The 24,323-nt window shown below is 45.1% G+C and overlaps 1 protein-coding gene across 2 annotated transcripts in view; it reads right to left on the bottom strand.

The window, feature by feature from the left end:
* Positions 1 to 24,323, bottom strand: part of CCDC93 (coiled-coil domain containing 93) — a 93,684-nt gene that overhangs the window by 56,337 nt on the left and 13,024 nt on the right. Inside the window, exons 5-9 of one of the 2 annotated variants that reach the window (XM_059052540.2) lie at positions 20,115 to 20,213; positions 19,025 to 19,081; positions 10,251 to 10,351; positions 8,906 to 8,923; positions 1,389 to 1,425 (exon numbers count right to left, since the gene is read on the bottom strand). In XM_059052540.2, the coding sequence (XP_058908523.1) occupies positions 1,389 to 1,425; positions 8,906 to 8,923; positions 10,251 to 10,351; positions 19,025 to 19,081; positions 20,115 to 20,213 (312 nt within the window). The remainder of the gene's footprint in view (positions 1 to 1,388; positions 1,426 to 8,905; positions 8,924 to 10,250; positions 10,352 to 19,024; positions 19,082 to 20,114; positions 20,214 to 24,323) is intronic. The other variant, XM_059052541.2, reaches the window with a different exon arrangement.

The following is a 24,323-nucleotide window of genomic DNA, read 5'->3' as shown; positions in this document are numbered from 1 at the left end:
GTGGTGTGTCATTCAAGAAAATCTGGAGTTCAGGAGGGGAATGAGGAAAGAGGTTTTACTAGATCTCAAGCTGTGGACTCTACTTTTTTTTTTTTTTTTTTTCACGGTACGCGGGCCTCTCGCTGCTGCGGCCTCTCCCGTTGCGGAGCACAGGCTCCGGATGCGCAGGCGCAGCGGCCATGGCTCACGGGCCCAGCCGCTCCGCGGCACGTGGGATCTTCCCGGACCGGGGCACGAACCCGCGTCCCCTGCATCTCCAGGCGGACTCTCAACCACTGCGCCACCAGGGAAGTCCCTGGACTCTACTTTTTAAGAAGCCACTGGCCACTTTAGTTAGCATGTTATTATTGAAAAGGCAGTGGATAAGAGCACAGGCTTTGATGTCACACAGATCTGGGTTCAGATTCTTATTATGGCACTTTAGGAGCTGTGTGATCTTAGACCAATCACTGAGCCTCTCTGAACCTCAGCTTTCTGCCCTGAAAAACAGAAATAAGTAACTTCCTCATAGAGTTGTTCAGAGGAATAAGTGAAAAAATACATGTAGAGCCCTGAACAAAGGGCCTGAACACAGGAAAGGTTTGGCACTATAAGATTTATAGGCCTGCCTTGCTGCTGACAATCAAGAATCATGAATGAATACTGATACATACAAAAAAAATACATGAATGAAGAGAAATCCTTGATACTCTTTTATGAACTTATAAAACCCCATCTTGACTTTCCGTTTTTTCCACACCAGGTTGTCTTAGTACAGGGCCAGCCTGTAGCACATGCTGTGCTCTCTTGCACTGCCAGCAGCCTGCTTACACCTGTGTAGGGCCTCTCTCATCAGATGAGGAGTGCTAAGGGCTCTGGGAGTGGAGTTTTTTTTTTTTTTTTTTTTTTTTGCGGTACGCAGGCCTCTCACTGTTGTGGCCTCTCCCGTTGCAGAGCACAGACTCCGGACGCGCAGGCTTAGCGGCCATGGCCCACGGGCCCAGCCGCTCCGCGGCATGTGGGATCTTCCCGGACTGGGGCACGAACCCGCGTCCCCTACATCAGCAGGCGGACTCTCAACCACTGCGCCACCAGGGAAGGCCTGTGAGTGGAGTTATTACGGCCATCTGCTTGACCCTGGTGTCATGACTTCCAACCACCCTTCACTTCCAGCCCCATGATGAGGTGTTGCCTCAGCACCCCGGCCTGCAGGGGCAACAGACTGGGGATGCCATGAGGGAGATCAGGGGCCAAAGGCAGCTGGCACATCCCCGCTGCCCGGGGCTGCCCGAGGACTAGAGCCCTGCTGTCCCAGCCCTGCCAGGAGCCTGTCCGTGTCAGACAGAGGCAAAGGAGAGGCGCACTTGCATCTCTCAGACATTCTCTCCCATTAGCCAAGCTTTTCTTACCTTCTCTGCTTTGCTCCGGTTGCTAAATCCATACCTCCTGCAAGCCACAAAAGAGGGGAGCTCAATTACTATTCAAAAAATAAATCTGATCACAGGCATTTTAGTTGGATTTTTATATGAAAAGCACCAGAAAGAATTCAGGCTATTTGGTGACTGGAGAACATGTTTCAAGGGCCTAAACCAAAAACATATTCCACTGTTTTTGAATAAAGGGCCTGCCATTCTATTCACCTTATAAATACTATAAATGGGAACTCTTCCTGCAGAGTACAACATTCTCTTTAAGTGCGATTATGACTCTTTGAATCGGGAACTGTATTTCAGATCCACGGTTTAAGCTAAAAGCCTTAAAAATATCTGTATGATATGTGAATGTGTTTGCTCAAGCTAAACATGCTCTCTAAATGACTACTTTCATAACCTCATGTCCAGCCCATTTTTTATTCTCAAACACAATCCAAGCATGACGCCAATAATGTTGTGTGCTCACTTCACGCCAAGTTTAAATTCAAAGACGCTCACAAATGCACTTTAGTTTAAATTAGCTTTTCAGGTTCTAATTAATATCTATTTTTAAAGCAATGCAAAAACCATTCGACCTAGAACAAAAACCATAATGCAAAACACCCAAACTCACTTACCTTTAAATAGTTTTTAAGGAAATAAAATCACATGCAACCATTTAAGAAAAACAAATTAAGGGCTCCTGCTCTGCCCTCACTCACACCTCACCCTGCTTGCTGGGTCAGGTGCTGGCCTCTGACCTGGTCTCGGGCCTCCACGCCCCCTCTTCCTTCCCCATCCCTTATTCAACCTCCCGCTGGCCTGGCCCGCATCTGTCACTGGCAGGGAACACATGCCCTTGTGGGCACTGTCACTAGGGCCTCCCATCCACGGGCCCAACTAACAACCGCTGAGCCTCACCGCCAGCAGGTCACCTTCCCCACTCCTGTGCATCGGCCCCTGAGCAGAGCTCTGCACACACTGTGCTATTCTCCTGGCTCCTCCTACTTTCCTATTCACTCCTCACACCTCAGCTCTAAAGCCACCTCATCTTTGAAGCATTCCCAGACTTTGCTTTGGATGGTTTTAGTCATTTCCAAAAGTCAGTTCCACTTACAACCTGAAAATCTCCATCTGGGACCAGTGCTTTGCCTGCCGTGTGATGGGTGTGAAGGGAAACACACACCTGGGCACAGCATTCCTTAGAACTTTGCTGACACATCACAGGCTTAGTTTACAGTTGAGTCTGGTATACAAGGTGGGTTGGGAAGTAGAAGTCAGGACAATGGGTTTAGCTAGAGTCTTCATTCTGGTGCCAGCAAACTGTGTGACATGGGGGAAACAGCTTCACCTCTCTGAGCTTTGTACCGCTGATACGGGATTGCAAACAGGATCCCAAGCCCTGTTTAAACAGCTTCCATAGGATTTCTATAAATTACCACTGATTGTATGGGAGGGCTGGGAGGAGATACAAACTACAGGCTGGGTAGTTTGGGTTGGAAACTTTTCAATTGCTCAAACATTCTGCCCTGGCTGATCCATCCCTGGGCCTGTACATGTTCTCCCTACTTCCTGGACAGAAATCATGTCCAACTGCCTATTTGCCTGTCTGCATCCTTCTCCAAGAAAATGGAGAAATCAAGAAGCCAAAAGTATCACCCGACCTTGCAATAGGTTGTCTTATAACTGGAGAGACCAAAAGTCACTGCTGGTTACACTGTGCCCATCCTCTGGGCACAGATCTACAGGCCCAAAGTGCAGCAGACCAAAGTTATGTTTTGAGTATCCACCCAAATCCTGTACAGGACCTTATGGCAGATTCAGTGAACCGGCTTAGTCCACATCTAGCATCTTTCTATACCGTGGAGGCAGGAGAACAAGCAACTCTATTTTCCATACTCTCTTGCACCTGGGGTTCTGAATACTACTTAGGTTCCATCAATGAGATGCATTTGCTGGAGTTCTGAACGTGTAGCAGTTAGAGAAGGAGACAGCAAAAGTACAAACGATTCACTGCACTGCTGCGGATCAGCAGCAGTAACTTCTGGGGCCAGAAGCTGTCTCGGTGCTTTTCTGATTTTGGCAAAGTGGGTGGTTTCTTTGTCAGCAGCTACAGTACCAGCTTCCCAACTCCACAGGCTGTTCACTAGTTTCCTGATGATGGAGGCAGAAGCAGCATCCTAGGCAGCCCAGATCTAATGTGACACTTGGGAAGTGACCTTGCCCAGCCTACGTCACGTCTCTTAACTCCTCCCATCCAGCCCTGCAATCGATCCTTTCTGCTGAAACTAGCGGGAAGGTTTTGTGTCCTGAACCAGGGAGCGCTGACCAACAGAGGGTCTCTCTGAAGTGTCCCACTCCGAGAAGTGGCCTTGCACCCTGGGTATTCTTTTGTTTCCCAGGCCTTCAGTCTGTGGAGACCTTCAGGGCAGAAGACATACCCTCAGGCAGACGGGCCTTATCTAAGGCCCAGGAACTTTACAGATTTTCCAAGTAAAGTAGTAAACAGCTAAATCTGAGTAATTCAATTCCCAGGTCCCAGCTACTTCCCCTTAAAGACAGAGGCTCTGGGAAGACTTTTCTGACCACCCCAAACTAGGTTAGGCCCACACAGATATGCACTTCTATGTTGACACCCACGGGGTACAATAATTATGTGTTATGTGCAATCTGTCTGTTGAGCCCTGGAGGGGAGGAAATTTGCTTCATTCATTTTTTTTTCTTTACATTTTTTAAATTGAGGTATAATTCATATAACATAAAATTCACCATTTTAAAATGTATACTTCAGTGGTTTTTAGTGTATTCACTATTTGTGCAACCACCACTACTGTCTAATTCTAGAATAGTTCCATCACCCAAGGAGCTCCACACCTAATATATATAAATAGCAGTTAGTCCAATTTTCCCCTATCCCCTTCCCCTGGCAACCACTAATCTACTTTCTGTCTCTGTGGATTTGCCTATTCTGAACATTTCATATAAATGGAATCATACAACACGTGGCCTTTTGTGCCTGGATTCTTTCATTTAGCATGCTTTCAAAGTTCATCAATATTATAGCATGAATCAGTACTCAATGCCTTTTCATGCCTAAATAGTATCCCATTGTACGAAAAAACCACATTTTGTCTGTCCATTCAGCAGCTGATGGACATCTGGTTTGTTTCCACTTTTTGGTGACTGTGAATAGTGCTGCTGTGAATATTCACTTTTGTATCCCCAGCGTCTACTGCAGTGCCTGGCACATAGTAGGTACATGATTAACGTTTGCTGAATGAAGTGTCCCGCTGACTCTTCTAAAGGTTTCCTTCTCCATGTGACATAGTGGCAACGCTTCCATGACAAACAAGAGCTGTCCTCAGCTGCCTATCAACGCCTGCCTCATTTGCTCACTGGTCCCACATCTCCGGGAGACCCTTCCGTGCTGTTTGAATTTCACCAGGAGGACATGATACCCTTTTGCGGCCTATCATCCTCACAAAGAGCAGGGAGGTGCTTCAGCTTATTTCTACTACAAACACATTTACTTCTCTTTCATCCTTCCTAGAGCATCCTTTCACGCTGTATCCTACAACCTACCTTTCCTCTTGCCCTGTCAGCTGGGCCCTGTCCTGTCAAGCGCCAGCCTGACGTGCAGTGCCACGTGCTTTAGTTCCCGCTGTTGGCTCTGACCCGCCAACCCGGCTGACACCTACACTGTCAACACCAACAGAGCTCCAGCCCTCTCACCACCCAGTCACTTCCTCACACTCCAGACTCAGGACTTGGTCTTTATCATCAAGGATGTACATCTTCTAGAACTTTAAATTAGTGTTCACATACCCAAGTTATTCCGGACATACTTAAACACATTCCAATAACTAAAGCATGTATTAAAATTTTTTAAATTTAACTTAATTATTAAAGTCCTGTTCCTGAGCCGTACTAGTCACATTATAAATGCTCAACAGTCGCGCATGGCTACAGGCTACCAAACTGCACGTCACACAGTTCTAGGAAACAAACTAACTTTCTCCCCCAGGGCAAAGTAAGACAGGTATCAAATCAGCTGGAATCCAGAACAAATCAGGGGCATAAGAAAGCTCTAAACACTAAGGGCTGTGGATTCTGTTCTTTGTTCATTCAACGAGCATTTACTAAATACCTCTATGAGCATGTCATGGGCCTTCCGAGGGGACACAGGTTGGGAGAGACATGTCATATGCACTTAAAATGCATTCCCCCACAGTGACAGTTTCATAGTTTGGTTAGTTGTTTAAGTTTAGCTCTTAAAAGTTGATTGGACCCATAATATAATTGAAATACTATAAAGATACAATTGTGTTTAAGTCTAAAATCGAAACTATGAGTCTTGTTTTTCCAACAACATAACATTTAAACAAATATACCCAACATGTTTTTAACAAGACGCACAGTCCGTAAGGTCCTCAGCATAATTGGCCAGGCTCAATGTCTAGCCTTATTTGAGCAACTGAAAGTCAAAAAAGGGAGAAGAAACTGGGATGCGGGCCTCAAAGCCAGATGCTCTGAGGGCTTAGGCTGATGACTGACCTCTAACCCCAAAGAAGAAACACTGTTTTCAGACCTCCTTATTCTAGGAGTCAAAATACTTTCCCTCTTGTCAAGAGGTGAGATGAAGAGGAAAACAGAAGCACTGACAACAGATGAGGGGTTAGGATTCCTAGGTGGGGCTGAGCAATTAAGGGGGAGGCAGGGAGGAGTGCAGTGAGTGCCAGAGGCAGTAGGGGCCCAGCCCTGCCGGATTAGGAAGGAAAGGGAAGAGGGTAAGGCTTCTCATAAAGGGGCTGGAGGGAGGGCTGGAGTTGGGGGTAATGAGAACATAGGGACAAGGAGAACTGAAAGGAGGGGCTCAGGTTAGGCTCCTCATTTGAATCTAAAGGTCACATTTAGGGCATTTGAGAACTGAAAACTGCTGCTGCTCAGGATGATGGTGGTGAAGATGATGGTGGCGATGGTGATAGTGATGAAGAGGGAGATGATGGTGGTGATGATGATGAGGGTGGTGATGATGATGGTGGTGATGATGATGGTGGTGATGATGGTGGTGGTGATGATGGTGATGGTGATGATGGTGATGATATGATGATGATGGTGATGATGGGTGATGGTGATGATGGTGGTGATGATGGTGATGGTGATGATGATGATGATGATGGTAATGGTGAGATGATGACTGTGATGATGATGATGGTGATGATGATGATGATTGTGATGATGGTGACGGTGATGATGATGGTGGTGATGGTGGTGGTGATGATGATGGTGATGGTGGTGGTGATGATGATGATTGTGATGATAGTGATGGTGATGATGGTGACGGTGATGGTGGTGGTGATGATGATGGTGATGGTGGTGATGATGATGATTGTGATGATGATGATGATGATGATGATGATGGTGATGATGATGATGATTGTGATGATGGTGATGGTGATGATGGTGACGGTGATGGTGATGACGATGGTGATGGTGATGATTGTGATGATGGTGATGATGAGGGTGGTGATGATGGTGGTGGTGATGATGGTGATGGTGACAGTGATGATGGTGGTGATGGTGGTGATGATGGTGATGATGACGGTGATGGTGATGATGATGATGGTGATGACTGTGATGGTGATGGTGGTGGTGATAGTGACGGTGATGATGATGGTGTTGGTGGTGGTGGTGACAGCACCTAACAGTTGACATTTCCTTTTTCTACATGAGACAAACTGTTCAAAGTCCTTCATAAAGACATTGTTATGTAATCCTCATCGAATGGGAAAGATCTCAAGCAGTGGAAAGTATTGACTTAAAACCCTATGGGCAGAGTAAGAGAGACAGAAAGTAGGCAAGCAGCCTTCCCAAGGAAGGGGAATAAAAGAACACTTCTTGGGGCTGTAAGTTTTTTTTTTTTTAAGAAGATGTTGGGGGTAGGAGTTTATTAATTAATTTATTTATCTTGGCTGTGTTGGGTCTTCGTTTCTGAGTGAGGGCTTTCTCTAGTTGCGGTGAGTGTGGGCCTCTCACTATCGCGGCCTCTCTTGTTGCAGAGCACAGGCTCCAGATGCGCAGGCTCAGTAGCTGTGGCTCACGGGCCTAGTTGCTCCACGGCATGTGGGATCCTCCCAGACCAGGGCTTGAACCCGTGTGCCCTGCACTGGTAGGCAGATTCTCAACCACTGTGCCACCAGGAAAGCCCATTGGGGCCATAAGTTTTATCCCATTTGCTCTGTCAGTTGTAATAACCACTCTCTGGTTGTTCAGTCTCAGGTCAAACAACCAACGCTGGGCCTGTCTTGCTAAAATCAAGAACCAAACTCTCAGCAGAGGCTCAAACAACATTTGTAGATAATAATGATGACTTGTTTCTGGAGTCCAGCAAACCTGAGTTCAAGTCCCAGTTTGGGGCTCTTACTAGTTCTTAATAGTTAGCAGTTGACCTTGGGCAGGTTATTTTTTACCCTTTCTGAATGCTGTCTTCATCATTCTCAAAAACGGGAATGAGCTGAATAAACCATCAGAATTCTCCACCTTCACAAACTCACCCTCTCCTTACCAGAAACTCATAAAAAAAAAGAAAAAGGCAAAATAACCCCATTTCCTAAAAAAAAACAAAAAAAGGCTTCATCAAACACCGCCCCCCACCAGGCTCAGAAATCAGGAGTCAGCATGATCCCACCAATAAGAACTAAGGCTAGTTCTGAGACATGTACTGGATATTGGAAAAAATGGAAGTATGAACAATACAAACTACCAAAAACCACACTTCCCTAAGTCTTCTCTGGCTCTGGAACACGTGACACCCCCAGAGGCTGCCTCTCCAGCTCTGGCTCGTCTGGACCAGCGCAGTCTCGTGGGCCCACCTGCAGCTGAGCGGTGGCTAGAGAGCACCCCTCACAGTGTCCAAGGCGTGCAACTCGTCCAGTGGCACGGGACCTCACACCCGAAGGGCCCCGCATTCGGCTGTTGCCGCTGTCATGAAATCCTTAATGATTAATCATTATTCATGATTCTCAGTGGCCTAAGGTGCCCTGTATTTTCATTTTACACTGATTGGGCCCTGCAAATTATGTCGCTGGTCTGGAGGTGCCTGACTTAGAAGCAGCTCAATTCGCAGCAACAGCTGGTGAGCTGTGGGGCAGCCCTCACGCTCAGGTCAGGGTCAGAACTAACAACTTCCTTTGAATGAAACGGACTAGCTTTCACTCTCAGGAAGAAAGGATCTGAGCCCGCATTACTCTCTCAAAAACAAACAAATGAACAAGCAAACAGAAAGTGGCAACTGCAATTCCATTTGAGAGATGGAATAAGTAAGGGAATTAGCCTTAATTTCCTTCTGGTTGTGTTGCCAGTGCCCTAGAGGGAGAAGCCATCCGACGCTCACTTGGAGATGCTAGTGGCAGTGCTGTTACTCCCAGTGCCCCCGTGAGGGCTGGGTTATGAGCAGGGCAGCACACAGCAATCACTTGGAGCAGAGGGTAAGCAAGCACAGGAGACATACTCACATCAAGGAATCAGTGACCCTAAGTAGAAAATTCAGGACACAAAGGAAAGTTAATACCCAGAGTCAAGCAAAAAATTCAACGAGGAGAAGCACTTCCGTGTGTGTGTGTGTGTGTGTGTGTGTAACTGAAAACTGAGGCTATAAAAACTGTAGTTTTAAAAATTAGAGCTGAATTATGGTTTTCTCAGGGTATATGCCCAGTAGTGGGATCGCTGGGTCGTATGGTAGTTCTATTTGTAGTTTTTTAAGGAACCTCCATACTGTTTTCCATAGTGGCTGTATCAATTTACATTCCCACCAGCAGTGCAAGAGGGTTCCCTTTTCTCCACACCCTCTCCAGAATTTATTGTTTCTAGAGTTTTTGATGATGGCCAATCTGACCGGTGTGAGATGATATCTCATTGTAGTTTTGATTTGCATTTCTCTAATGATTAATGATGTTGAGCATTCTTTCATGTGTTTGTTAGCAATCTGTATATCTTCTTTGGAGAAATGTCTATTTAGTTCTTCTGCCCATTTTTGGATTGGGTTGTTTGTTTTTTTGTTATTGAGCTGCATGAGTTGCTTATAAATTTTGGAGATTAATCCTTTGTCAGTTGCTTCATTTGCAAATATTTTCTCCCATTCTGAGGGTTGTCTTTTGGTCTTGTTTATGGTATCCTTTGCTGTGCAAAAGCTTTTAAGTTTCATTAGGTCCCATTTGTTTATTTTTGGTTTTATTTCCATTTCTCTAGGAGGTGGATCAAAAAGGATCTTGCTGTGATTTATGTCATAGAGTTCTGCCTATGTTTTCCTTTAAGAGTTTTATAGTGTCTGGCTTTACATTTAGGTCTTTAATCCATTTTGAGTTTATTTTTTGTAAGATGTTAGGGAGTGTTTTTAAGAAGTGACAAAACTACTTCTAAATTCTTCATTTTCCTGGTCAGGACAATGCTTCACAGGGAACCAAAACTATTAGACTCTGACACAAAGTAAAACTGCTGTAGCTGCTTTCAATTCTCAGTTCACCTGAAGACGTCAACGAATGGCGGGGCATGAAGGGCAGCCCACCTGAGCCGCTGCGCATGCCCTGTGCTCCCCAACTCCCTGAGAAGGGCAGGGCCGGGGGTGCGGGCTTGGCGAGGAACTTCAAAGATCAGGCCTCTGCCACCCCCAGAGAAGCTACCCACAGAAACTGAGCTAATTCAACACCAGGGAGAAAAGTCCCCGGTGTCGGCTATCACAGGCTCAAACCCGTAAACTCAGGTGAAAACCAACCAAGTTCATCCCAGTGAAGCAATTTCAATTAGCTTCTCTTTTCAATGGCTTCATCAAACAGACACTTCAGACTGGGCCGCCGTCGTTACCTGCCATATTCCAAAAGCGTCGTGTGGACCCGTGATTCTTCATCCAGCAGCTCCTCGGCCCCCCGCTGGCGTCTGTACTTCCGACGGGGCTTGTAGGCATCCTAAGAGGTGGAGGAGGCAGAGAGTTACTAAGCGTGGGGAGGCTGGTCCAGCCTGTCAGGGGCGGGAGTCCTTTCCCATGGCAGTGGGTATACAGCTCCCCTTCAGGAGGACAGCTGGCACATGGCCACTGCCTTCAAGGAGTCTGCCCCTTTGATTTTTACACTGTAGCAAATATTTCCACCCAATCTATTGCTTGTCAACTTTGTTTCATCTTGTTGGGTTTTTCTGTCCTATGACGTTTTAATATTTCATGCAATCAAACTTATCAATCATCTCACTTCCTAACCCAGGGACTGTTAAAAAAAAAAAAAAAGCTCTTGTATGTTATTTTTATAGATTATATTTAGCCTTTTAATCTATTCAGAATTTTTTTTGGGGGGGGGTATAATGAAAGGTAGGTATCTATAGATATGTTTTTCTCTGAATGGAAAATTAAGAATCCCAACATCATCAATTTAATAGTCTATCCTTTCCTTGATTTAAAATGACAACTATATACATATATATAAAACGTGTACCAATATTATCCTCTTCAATTCCTCTTGCTTTATGAGTCTTTATCCTGTCTCCACTGTTCTTTTTCAAATTTCCTGGCTATTCTTACACATTTTCTTTTCCAAATGAATTCTAGCATCAGCTTGTCAAGTTCATTATGAAAAACTGTTGAGCTTTGACTAGAGTCACACCAAATTTATACATTACTTTGGGAAGAACTGACATCTCTATAATACTGAATCTTGCCTTGAAAAGCAAGATTTATCTCTCTGTTCAGATCCTTTTTATTCTTTAACAAAATTTTCCAGAAAAAAAATACAAATTTTCCAGTCACTACATATCCAGACCTTTCTACCACCCAGAGACATAAACTGTGCAAAAATCACAGATATACATGTTAACCTAGAATGTTTAAAAAGAAATTCTCTCATGGCATAGAAATCTCCATTTCTTGAACTCCAATACCAGAAAAGGAAAGTAAATACAAACCCTTCAGAGATATGTATCTCTTTACAAAAGTGTTTTGAGGTTTATCCTTAAAAAACTTATAAAAACACAAAATGCACTTTAAACTTTCAATGACTTTTTAAAATTATTAGAGTATTATTTAGTCATAAATGTAGAAACACAGACCTCTTTTGTGTAGGACACATTCTGAAACTGCATATATATATATATATATATATTTCCTAAACAAAGTACATGGCATGTAGTAGGTGCTCAATTAATGTAGGTCTTCACCCCCAGATGACCTGGTTTGTCATTCTACCCCAAATGAATGTCCTTCTTGACTGCCAAACTGGCATCAAACAATACCTTAATAATATCTGCTCAGGGCTCTGGGCGCAAACAGGCAGCTGTTTGTGCAAGGTAGTCCAGTTTGTCCGTGGATCTTTTCTTCTCCACTAGCGGAGTTCACCACACCTAATCTCCGCCTGGACATCACCAGGACAAGCATACTACCAGGTTTCTCCAGACAGTGGTATTTTTATGCTAATTAGAATTGTTCCGCTCTTGATGATTCTTGTTAACTTTATTATTATCTCACTTTTTGTTATGAAAAGTTTCAAACATACAGAAAAACATCCTTTCTGTAACATATATAAATAATCTCAATAATTTTGTGGAAAAGGAATGAAACAGGTGCTGGGATGACCCTGGAGGGCTGTTCTGGTAATTCACTGCCGCAAATATTCCTAGGTTGCTGCTGGTGCCTACATGGATAGGAAGCTATAAATAACACAAAACAGATTTATGGGGAAATGAAAAACATAATAGACCCATATGACGTCAGTTACTGTGTACGATTTAATTTCCACGGAGCTCTACCATTACAGCAGCACTATATGATTGAGCTTAACTGCTACTTTCCTTAGTTACCATTCATAGAGTCAATGACCCCAGACAGGAAAACTGGAGTCTAAAGAAGGACTGACTCCAAAACAATCGCATACTGAAACCGACAGCCACAAGGACCTTTTAGTCTGCCAAACAATGACAAATGTTGGCCTTTGCGTAATTATCCTTATACTTTAAAGTACATCACATACATCTCATCTTTTACATTTTATAACTACACCATGAGGTAGAAGCAGGGCAGATGCCATTACCTCCACCTTGCCACTAAAGAAGCAGAGATTAAATAATTCGCCTCTCAGTTACGGTGGGCAACCCCTTCAGGAAATACCCAGCGGGCAGCAAGACAGCCAGGAGCAGCCACTGCCCTCCAGAGCTCCAGGGAGCTGGACCACACCCAACTCAGCAGGAAGCACATCTCATTCTCCCAGGGCTCACCTGACAGCCCAAACCCAAACCCTACTCTAACGGACACACCTCCGCCCACCAGCCCCTGAACAAACGCTGCCTTCCACCCAGAGGGGCTCCGCTGATGTTCCCATCAACAAGTGCAGGGCCCTGAAACACCCCATAAGAAAGCCATTATAACTGAGACAAATCAGGTTCTTTTCTTCATTCTCACATGAATAAAACCACCACCACCACCACCACCACCAAAATGAAGCCCTGGGAACTGAGTGAGGGAATGATGAGAGACGGATGGCAATCATGTCTGTGGGTAGGAAAGTTAGCTGGGGAGGTAGAGTTTTCTCCAGATGCCCCTAAACTTTGTTCTTCCTCTATTTTCTTTCTTTTTTTTTCCTTTCTTTTTCTTTTTTTGCGGTACACTGGTCTCTCCACTGTTGCGGCCTCTCCCGTTGTGGAGCACAGATTCCAGACGCGCAGGCTCAGCGGCCATGGCTCACGGGCCCAGCCACTCCGCGGCATGTGGGATCCTCCCGGAGCGGGGCACGAACCCATGTCCCCTGCATCGGCAGGCAGACTCTCAACCACTGCACCACCAGGGAAGCCCCCTCTATTCTCTTTTACGTGAGCTCCGCTGTGCAGGCCTGCCTTCTGTTCTTTGAGGTCCGACACAAGTTCCACCTCAGGTCCCCTTGAGTTTGTACCAAACAGTGTAACTCGGTGGGTAAGAAGGAGGTCACTGTTTTGTATACATGAGCCAAGATGGCTTCTGTATATCGACTCCTAGGTTTACTTCTTCACAGCAGGCTGAGACCCACAGCTCAAAACCCTCCAGCACCAACCTCAAACTTTTCACAGACCCAGTTGTTTAAAAGATGGCCCCACTAAGCAGAGTTTAGCGGTTTACAGCCTGTCCACGTTGCATGCTCTGCAAAACTGCACCTGACATTTGCGAACCACAGATAGGATAAGCCCCGTGGCTATAAAGACCCCAGGCTGCAGCTGCCCTTCAGATTTCGAGGCTCCCTCGTTTCCTTGCCTCCCCTTCTGAATGGTGGCCCGGACGCCTAGGCCTTGGGATGGCCTGCGCACTGACAGCCTCCCCACCCTTCAGGCAAACCTGTCAAAGCACTGCCCAGAGACCCTGTGTGTGCTACTGCTAACGCCCTGTCACATCTTGTCCCTTGATGGGTCCCGAAATCCCTTGAATCCCTTACAGCTGCAATGCTCCTGCTTTCACCTCATGCCCTAGAATGCGGTCTGGCACACAGTGAGGGCTCAATTACTATTATGGAATGAATATATAGAGTCAGACAGACGGGCTTTTAACTCGTGCCCCATTACTAGCTCTCTGATTTGGGGCAAATTACTTTAACCTCTGAGGCTTTCCATCTGTAAAACAGGTATATGGAGAGAGTCGTAAGGATTAGCCAATCTGTTTAACATTATCTGATACACATTAAGGGCTAAGATATACATACATGTGTATATTTGCTATTATTGATAAAATGTGCTAATATATAATTTTTTACTTATGTTGCCACGTTTACATTCCATGTCCTGGATAGAAAGGCCCTCCTCACAGCGTTTCCTATGGAAGAACACAGTGGAGTCGTAGTTTTAAATGACCTGGTCTCTTAGGGGACCAATAAGAAGTCTTTTTTTTTTTCCCTCTGTCCCCTCTGTTCTCATACAAAATTCTAAACATTACGAAGAAATGCTCAACAAATAGTAAGCAAATGTATCTTTGGGGGTTTTGGGTAAAATTTCACAGTTACTCTTTACTCAAGGTTGAGAGGGAGTAAAAGACCTCACTGCACAGGTCAGATACTTCATGAATATGGAAAGCTGACAGTTCGGAAAAGGAGGAAGTAGGCTGTACAACAGCACATTAGGTGAGACAAATGAGCGATTATGATGCGAAAGTGGAAGGGTAAGGGGAGGCCTGTCCTGGGCAATAGTTTCATTTTCTTTCCTCCTTTGAAAATACCACCTCCCATCAAGCAGGCCTTCTACAAAGCGGCCACCTATTCCGTAAAAAGGAGATATGGAGAAGTCAAGAAAAGAACACATTTCAAAGGAGAAGCACTTCTGCTTCCCCAGGACGAAGAAAAATGAGGCCAAGGCAAAAAGAGAGAGCACTGGAAGGTGATGAGCTCAGAAGTTAAAAGTCCACACAACAGCCTTTCTGCCAGGCAATCTGGCAAGAGGTACTGACAGATTGAGGCATAACCTCTGAACCAACTCCACTTCATGGAATGTAACCCAGGTAAATAATTAAAGATAAAAGAAACAATTTAGCTATGGGGATGTCCTACATAATAGCCAAAACCAAAAGAAAAAAAAACCCCCAAAACAAACTAAGCTAGTTAAGTTAGTTCCACACAATGCATAATGTACAGCCACTAAAAATGCTATGGAGGTATATTTATTGGCATGGAAATATATCCTTGATTATACTGTTGAGCAAAATAACCACACAACAAAACAGAATATATCGTATCATGTCATTTTTTGTGATCTCTAATTTTCTATATTGGTATCCATAACTATATATTTCCTACTTGGAATAACAGTGGTTATACGTGGCTGGTGGTATCACGGGTGATTTAGTCTTTGTACCTTTTCTCCCTTTCCTAATTTTTCATTATTACCACAGTAGTAGTATGAAAGAAAAATAACCTTTTGTAAAACAAAAAATCATGCATCAGAAAAATAGATGAGCTACATAAACAAGGATGAATGCAAAAAATTGGAATAGTCCTACAAAGATGGCTAAAGACAGGACAAGCTTATATTCTTATAAGCTAAAATTTTTTGAAAAACATTAAAATGTTTAATATTTATTTTTTAAAAAGACACATAAGCAAGAGTAAGTAAAGTCTGCTTGTTGAGGCACAATGATAACTTGTTAATAGATGGGAAAAAAGACAACAGGACAATCTCCACTTGGCACCCATTCTCCAGCTGGACAAATGGTCTTCAAACGGGCAAAGGCAGAGTAGATGCCCTCACAAGGGCAGAGCACCCAACCACTCTGCATGCATTTGAGTCTCTGGGACCCTGATAAATAATACCCCAGGGTCCTGAAGTCAGTCAGAAACATTATGGCCAAATCAGTGTCAGGGATATGTAGGAAATCAGAGACCAGGTGAAGAGTGAGAAAACTAGAGAAGTACCAACACCTGCTGTGTTTGAGGAGCCAGATGTAAAATGAAAACCTGGCTGCCTCTTCTCAGCTCTGCAACCGTGTAGGGAATTTACTAACCTTTCTGAGTTTCAACTTCCTGATTTATAAAATGGAAATATAACGCATAAGTCCTTGCATGCTGATGAGGAGTACATGAGATAATGCTTGTAAAATGCCTCATTAGACGTCAAGCACATAGAAGGCACTCAGTCAGTACCCGGCAGCTACATGCATATTTTATAAAAGGCTGGCTCTAGAAACCTGGCACTGTATGTAAGACCGAATTTTAATCCTTAATTTACCATTCAGAGTTTAAATTTGGGATTCTACGTTTGTCAGTAAGGGGCAGGTAAGAAACAGTGATGAGACATGTGAAGGGCAGAACTGGGGAGAGGCTGGAAGGAGAAGAAAACATTCTTGGGAAACTAAGACTTGCAAAGAGCCACACCCTGGTCACCCAGGAAAGACTTTATTCCCTCTACGGGGGGAGGGACTCTCCTTGGAGAGAGTGACAGCAAACAAAACCCAGCAAGCTGTTCCATGTCTTACACTGACTCACAGGAAGAAGACAGGGACATGGAGCCCCGGAGCCTCTGACAAGCTCGTGGGACCCTCACTCCAAGGCCGCAAGCAAGCGTGTGCAGAAGTGGTGGGTGGGAAGGATGGAAGTTAATGGCAACAGAGCCCAGCTCAGAAACCTAAGAAGACAGCATCTAGAAATGGGGGAGTATTTTCAGGAGATAGAGAAAGAAGAAAACAAACAAACAAAACCCAAAGTCCAGCTCTGGCCATCCATAAAAATTTTTTTATCATTCCTGTTGCAAATGTATTGACAGTCAACTGAGGAGTAAGTTCACACATAATAAAAGGCAATAAGCTAAGCAATTTGAACTATTATCAGAGACCTACAATTTTTTTTTTCCATTCCCCTTTATCTTGGTATTATTTTCTAGTGAGATGCAAACAGCATTTTATCTAGCATTTTATTGCATCCTGGCTCCATCATCACCAATGTGACCTAGGGCAACCTACAAAACCGATCTGTGCCTTAGTTTCCTCACCTGTCAAAAACAAAAATACTGTTACTTCATAGGGTTGTGGTGAGCACTAGATAAGTTATGTGTAAATGCTCGGAACAATGTTTGGGCACCTATATATTTGTCACTGCCATTATCTCCTGAAATTCCATTAAGAATTTAAGTCACATTGCCAAGCAGAAGACGATTGTCTTTAAAAACTCCATTACAAACGAGAAGAAGAAATAATGTGTCTCTAGAGGGCTGAAATGTTTAATATGTAGAGACATCAGGACCACTTTGATCAACAGCTACACTGGCCTTTTATTCTTGGTGATACAGCCAAAAAATGTAATGTTTCTCACTCTCTACCCAGGGCTCCAAGTGAGATTTGCACATGAAGATATTCAATTGAACATTAAATTTTTTACACTATTGATACTATGTATAAAATAGATAATTAATGAGAACCTATTGTATAGCACAGGGAACTCTACTCAGTGCTCTGCAGTGACCTAAATGGGAAGAAAATCCAAAAAAGAGGGGATATATGTATACGTATAGCTGATTCACTCGGCTCTACAGCAGAAACTAACACAACATTGTAAAGCAACTATACTCCAGTAAAACAAAATAAAATAAAACAACATGCTGAAAGTATCAAAAAAAAAAAAAAGAATTGGATTCTATAAGATTTGATACAGTAATATATGCCTGCAGTTGTAATTTTGAAAAAATAAACTTCTACAGCTTCTTAATTTAAAAACATTAATTTTTACATTATTGTTTTTGAATAGGTAATACACAGACTTAGTATAAAATCCAAATAATACAGTTTATAGGGAAAAGAGAATTTCCCTTCCTCTCCTGCCACTGGCTCCCCAGCTCCCTGTATCAGAGGGAGAAATGAAAACATTTCTTTTCATTTCTTTTAAATGAAGCATCATTTAAAACAAGGGAAAAGCAACAGCACGTCCAACCAATTGGTTATTATTTGTCGTGAAAATGCTATTAGGAGGAACGGAACCTTTAACAGCATACAAGACTCTATATTGCTAAGTGGAAAAAAACTACAAAATTACATTCAAAGTATAATTCTAATTCACTATAAAAATACACATTAAAAACACTGAAGAAATATGTCCAAGCATCAAAAGTGGCTGCTTCTGTGTTGTTAGATTAAGGTTGATTTTCTTCCTCTCATCTATCAATCTTTTTAAAGAAAACTTGAAAGATGTTCTAAACTGAACATCTACCTCACAACCAGGAAAAAAATTACTTGCTGTTCTATCATGTCCTCTTAGTTATTATTATTTAATACCGCCACCAAATCTGAAAACAGCATCTGGCTTCAGAGTGTAACTATGTTAAAGGTTTTCCATTTCTCCCATTTCCAAAATGGAACTGTGGAAAAGATACAAATTACAACCATAAACTGACAAAGGCTTTTTTGTTTTAGATGAGCATTTCATGTCTTTCATCATCAAACTACTGTTATTCTTTTCACAGTAATCGCCTGGGGAGACCACACATTTATTCTTAAAAGTAAAAAAAAAAAAAAAAAAAGCAGAATAACTCTAGACATTATTTTCTAAAGAAAGTGAATTTATACCCAGGCATTGAGGCTCCATTCCCATCAGCTCAAGTAGGAAGGCTGGAGGGTGAAGGCTGACAAGGTTCTGCTGGGCTCTGGCCCAGAGTGTTTTGAAAAGGCCCAAAGCTCTCCTCTGGCCCTTGCACTGGGGAAGTGGGCACATGAGTGCAAACCCTGTGGTTAAGATACACTGTGCTTGGGGACAAAGGCCATCCCAGAGTTTCCCACAAAAAGCTCAGAAGCTACTCTGCTTCTCCGAAGCCGTCATGGCAGTGGTCACCTCAATGCATCAGCTCTAGTTCGTCATCTGCTCTTTGGAGCTATGTGAAGTTTAGAGCTGCCACTGGCACAAATGAGGAAGGGCTTTGGGTCTGGAAAACTGGAACTCAGGGAGACACAGGGCAGTGGCATGTTCTACCCTGAATGCTGGCATCGGACACCGGGCACGCACGGCAGGCAGGGCCTCCCTCACATGTGCACCTGAGATCAGCTCTTGGGCAACCCGGCAGATAGAAACCTCGGAGGGTAGGGGCTTCTGTGATTTATCTCAAAGGGCTACTTGGAGGCTATGACCCTATGTTCTTCCCTTACAGAAGAACTCGGGCAGGGAACTCACCGAGAGGTCAACAACTGTCTTGATGGCCTTTTCTTTTCTCTTGATGAAGTCATCATCCTGCAAGACAAGAAGACGCAGGGATGAAACAAATCTTCCTGCGTAAAGACTGAAACTCAGCTGGACTGCTCAGCAGTCCGTCTTATAAACTGACTTCTCATCACAACTTTGCCTGAAGAAGTCTCAATTTTCTAACAAATGGGAATATATCCTGCATGGGAAAAAGCTGGGGCCTCTGCCGATGGCTGCAAAACAGATCCCTATAGCCGGTGAGAAAAAGGGGGACCACGGAGTGTAAGTGGCAAAGACAAGCGCTCTCACTTCAAATCCTTATGAGCAAGTTACCTACCCTCTAAGCCTTCCTTAGCTTTTCCACCTGTAAAACGGGGACGATACTGCCTATCTCAAGGAGCAGTCATGAGGATCAAGAAGTAGAAGGCAGGTGATGTGCCGGGACTGGAATGCAGTATCTGACAGTGATCAGCTAGTACTGTTGTGGTGGTTACTGTTCAACTGTTACTAGTGGTGTGTCCCAAGCAGGTGGCCTCTCGAAGACCTTTATAAGACTATACAAAAATACACTCATGCTCTTGTAATTTAACAAAAGGTCCAGATCAAGTACCAACATTGAGAAACAAGGACAAAACTGTAGGGCTTGACACTCAGTGCCCATTTAAACAGGCAATTCTGGGCTTCCCTGGTGGCGCAGTGGTTGAGAGTCCGCCTGCCGATGCAGGGGACACGGGTTCGTGCCCCGGTACAGGAGGATCCCACATGCCGTGGAGCGGCTGGGCCCGTGAGCCATGGCCGCTGAGCCTGCGCGTCCAGAACCTGTGCTCCTCAATGGGAGAGGCCACAGCAGTGAGAGGCCCGCGTACCACAAAAAAAATAAATAAATAAATAAATAAATAAATAAAAAATAAACAGGCAATTCTAATGAACCGGGAGGCCCAGTTTCAGTGCTGATCAGGTGGGGGCAGGGGTGCCACGCAGGTGCGTGGGAGTGCAGGGGAGCTGGAGCGTACTCTGCGCCTTCCCAGGGGCCCCTCACTGTGTACTTAGGTTCTCACCTGGACTGGAAGAGAACACTGACCTCAGGGAGACTGTAGGCTTTCTGGAACTGGGATGTGGAGTAGGACCGGATATAGTCGCCCATCTCTTCTTTCGTTTCTATAGCTCGCTTCACCAGCCACTGGGGAAGAAAGTGAGGAAACGTGAACTGACCGGGGTGAAACATACTGTGGTAAAGGCCAACTCAGAGACGCCACAGGTCCTGCGCCCGAATGACAGAACATGCACCGCCCAGGCGACGAATGACCATCAACACACACTGCCCTGCAGGAAAAGCAGCCGTTGGGTGTCTGGATGCTGAGATCTAGGGGGACCGGAGCTGACAGCCACGCAGGAGCCTTCGAGCCTCACTTCAGGTGCCCGGGCCTCAGTTTCCCTCTCTGCTAAAGAGGAGGTGAGAGTATCAGTTCCCTTCACGTCACAGAGCAACTGTGGGAGCAAATGACACATAAGTACTAGAAAGCTCTGTAAACACCTGGAGCCCGACACAAACAGAGCTGTCCCCCAGACCTCCCTGCGCCTAGTGGCAGATCTTACTGGAGCTCTCTCCCTCCTGTGCTGCTCGCACCACAGACCAGAGGAAGGGAAGGGAACCAGTGAGAATGCCTAGTGTAACCCTCGTTTGACAGGTGGAAAAAAATCCCCCCAATATTCAGACTTGAGACCAGGTGTACTGAGTACAAGCCCTAGGCTTCAGGTTAGCTCGGCACTCACAGCACAGCTCTCGAATCTACCCGACACTAAAAAGTAATTGGCACTGGCTGTGTTTTACAGAATCGGAAGCTCGGAGAGACTACATGATCTGCCCACCGATCCACAGCCAGCAAGCCACACAGCTGCCGGCCACATCAGGACACTGCACGTCTGGGCTTCACGCCACATTTCCTAGGTCTCCGGGATTTATACACACAAGGAGCCACTCCTCGTGTCCGCTGACTTACAAATCCAGGGAACCGAAACACACGTGCACACACCCACGCCCCACCACATGTGGAAGGCCCAGGCGTTCTGAGGGTGAGAATGCAAAGTACCAAAAGAGCCTTTGCTTCTCCTCCTGACTCTTCATTCATTCCCGTTATTACTAAAGAGCTTTATGGAGGGATGCCATCCTCTCTCTCTCTAGAGAGAGAGAGAGAGCTAATACATCTCAGGAGCAGTTTCTGGACAGTAGCTGTGCTTCCCCAGGGCATGGCCACACGTGGCAAGGTTCAGACACATGCACATGGCACAGGGCTCCTGCGGGGATGGAGGAGTGTGCGCTCAGGGAGGGAGGCCAGCTCAAGTAGAGGACACACTTAGGAAGCAGCTGCCCAGGAGAGCAGTCAGTGGCTGCAAATAATTCTATGAGGAGTATTCTTTGGTTGCTAGTATCTTCCATTTGTTTCCATCACTCCACTCCACCCCACCTCCAAACAATGACCTCAGGCACTGACTAAAATCCAGAAGGGCAGGGGCAGAAAATCGGAAGGCATTTGGGGCTACTCCAGCCCCCTTCACCCATACCCCAGCACCGGCCCTGGACGTCTAAGGAGGCTGAGTCACTGTTCAACTCAATTTCTCTCTGCTTTGCTTTGCATCGGGGGATCCAGTTTCTGGCCTTTCATTGTTGTTGCCTTTTCAGATCTGCCTGTTAATTAGATCGACCCTGAGTTGTAACTTGGCTGGATCCTGGAGAACATGCTCAGATGAGGAAGGCAAAGCCCGTTGATTCAAAGGATTCCTTAGAGACTCGACCGCTGTGTTTTGGAGTTCCCAGCATAAAGGGCTGCGGAGGGAACCTCTAGGACAGCTGAGTTCTGCCACAAGCCCCTAGCATTTGAGAAAATACCTACCCTCACAGGGTTCATGTGCCCCACATGGGAGAAAAAGATGTGACCTGGAACTACCAGTAGCCGGAAGTTAGCTCTTCTTTCCTCCTGGTTGCATTCAGAGAGTGTCACCACAGCTGTGCTAAACAGCACGAACAAGGGTGGTAGACCTCTAGTCCCACACAAGACAACCAGTTCAGGGGTTCCCAGTGGCTGGTCCACGACTGCTCTTTCACTGGTGTCTGGCAAAACAGAAAACTACAGGCATGTGGTGAGTTTTCATAAGGCTACATGTATACCATTTGAAGGACTGTCCTTTATTCTGAGAGTGAGAGTTAAATGGCCTTTCTTTTAGGAAATGGTTAAGAAAGTAAAATAATTGTTGCCTTTAAAAACGTCCCTTCCTGGGCTTCCCTGGTGGCGCAGTGGTTGAGAATCCGCCTGCAGATGCAGGAGACACGGGTTCGTGCCCTGGTCCGGGAAGATCCCACATGCCGTGGAGCAACTAAGCCCGTGAGCCATGGCCGCTAGGCTTGCGCGTCCGGAGCCTGTGCTCCGCAATGGGAGAGGCCACAACAGTGAGAGGCCCGCATACCGCAAAAAAAAAAAAAAAAAAAAAAAAAGTCCCTTCCTGCAAAATACAGGTTGCAACCACAGGTCAACCTCTATTTGCGCTTTAAAATTTTACAGATCCACGAAATTAAGATATGGGGTAACCATTAGAGAGGCTCTCACATCCAGACAGGAAGCCCTCCGACATTCTGCCCACAACACAAACATTAGATACTCAAAATGCCCAAACCAACTGTAGACAATCACTTCCCTTTCATCCCCTTCTCATATACGGACTAGAGTTTTGGTCCTCAAAGTTCTAGCAGAGTTTTGAGTAAGGTCTAGTCACTAGAGATCCAGGCTTCAGGGGAAAGGGCAACAACTTCACAGTATGATGGGGTTGGAGGTTTCTGTAAGAATCTACACAGACTTCTTACTTTCACAAAATGATTGGGTACCATCCATCCCCTAACAAATAAACAAGTCAAATCCTGAGTTATTTCACAAAATGATTGGGTACCAACCATCCCCTAACAAACAAAGTCAAATCCTGGGTTAAAGTCCTAGTCTCAAATTTACAAATTTCAGTTACAAATTTCAACACATTTGATTTGAAGTCTAGTGCAGGGGAAGATTCCCAATAGCAGTAACAACAACAGAAACAACTATATAACACTTACAAAGCACTTACTGAAAGGTGCCAGCCCTTCAATCAAGTGCTTTACACACACTCACTTACTCAGCTTTCATCCCATCAGGTAGGTACTATTATTATTTCTACTTATCAGGTAAGAAGTTAAGTCATTCGCCCAAGATCACATAGCTAGAAAGTGGCAGAGCCAAGATGTGAACCCAGGAAGTCTCCAGAGTACAGACTCTTAACTGCTACAGTGCATAATCTTAACAGAATCACAAAACCTCTCTAGCAGGGGCTGTGCGGCATTCCTCTGGGTGGCTGCATGGTGGTGGAGGGGAAAGTACAGGCTTAAAGACAAGGAATTTAGAGGAATCTGCCTCTCCACTCACTAGTTCTCTGCCCTTAAGCAAATTGATTATCCTCTCCGAGTCTCACTTTCCTCAGATGTAAGACTGGGATTACAACAGATGCTTCAGAGAACTCTATTAGGATCCGAGGCAAAGTACCGTCCACACAGCAGGCAACAAAGGTACATCCATCCCTTTGCTCCCCCCCTTTTCTGTGGTGCCTGGAGGAGGGGCTGAGACACGAGAACTGCACAGAATACAGGGACTTGTACAGCACAGCCACTTAATCACAGGGCCTTGGGGGAAAACGGGGCTGGAGATAAGTCTCCTGTTAGAAATTTAGTCCTTTGTAGGACTGAATGCCTACAAAGTGCCAGACATTCCAAGAGGTGCTGAAGACACAAGAGCAAGGAGGACAGCCATGGTACCTGCCCTCAGGAAGCTTACAGTTTGATGGGAGAGAGGTACAAATAACCAGACGTTGAATGGACACAGTCACAAACTGCAGTGAGGAGGATTCCTGTGAGGGTAGGGGACATGCCGTATAAGAGGATACAGCAAAGGAACCTGCTCTAGATCTGGCAGTCGGGATGTTTTCTTGAGAAGGCTTGGTGGAACTGAGATCTGGAAGATAAAGGTAAGGAGAGAAGGGAAGACCTTCCCGCCCTGAAAGGCCCCGTGACAGGAGGAAGCACAGTGTGTATGAGGAAATTTGAAAGAAAGTCAGAGGGGCTAGAATAGAAAGAACAAAGAAAAGCAAAGAATAAACTGAGGCTGGAGAGGTCAAAGGGGACCAGCACATGGGGTGTGATGGGGGGGCTGTGGGCCTCCATCTTTACCAGAGGGCAATGAAAAGCTACTAACGGAAACATTCAAAGATCAGAACA

This window comes from Kogia breviceps, chromosome 2 (assembly GCF_026419965.1).
Source record: "Kogia breviceps isolate mKogBre1 chromosome 2, mKogBre1 haplotype 1, whole genome shotgun sequence".
NCBI lineage: Eukaryota > Metazoa > Chordata > Mammalia > Artiodactyla > Physeteridae > Kogia > Kogia breviceps.
The sequence above is the reverse complement of the archived record's forward strand: the minus strand, read 5'-3'. Positions and strand labels throughout refer to the sequence as shown.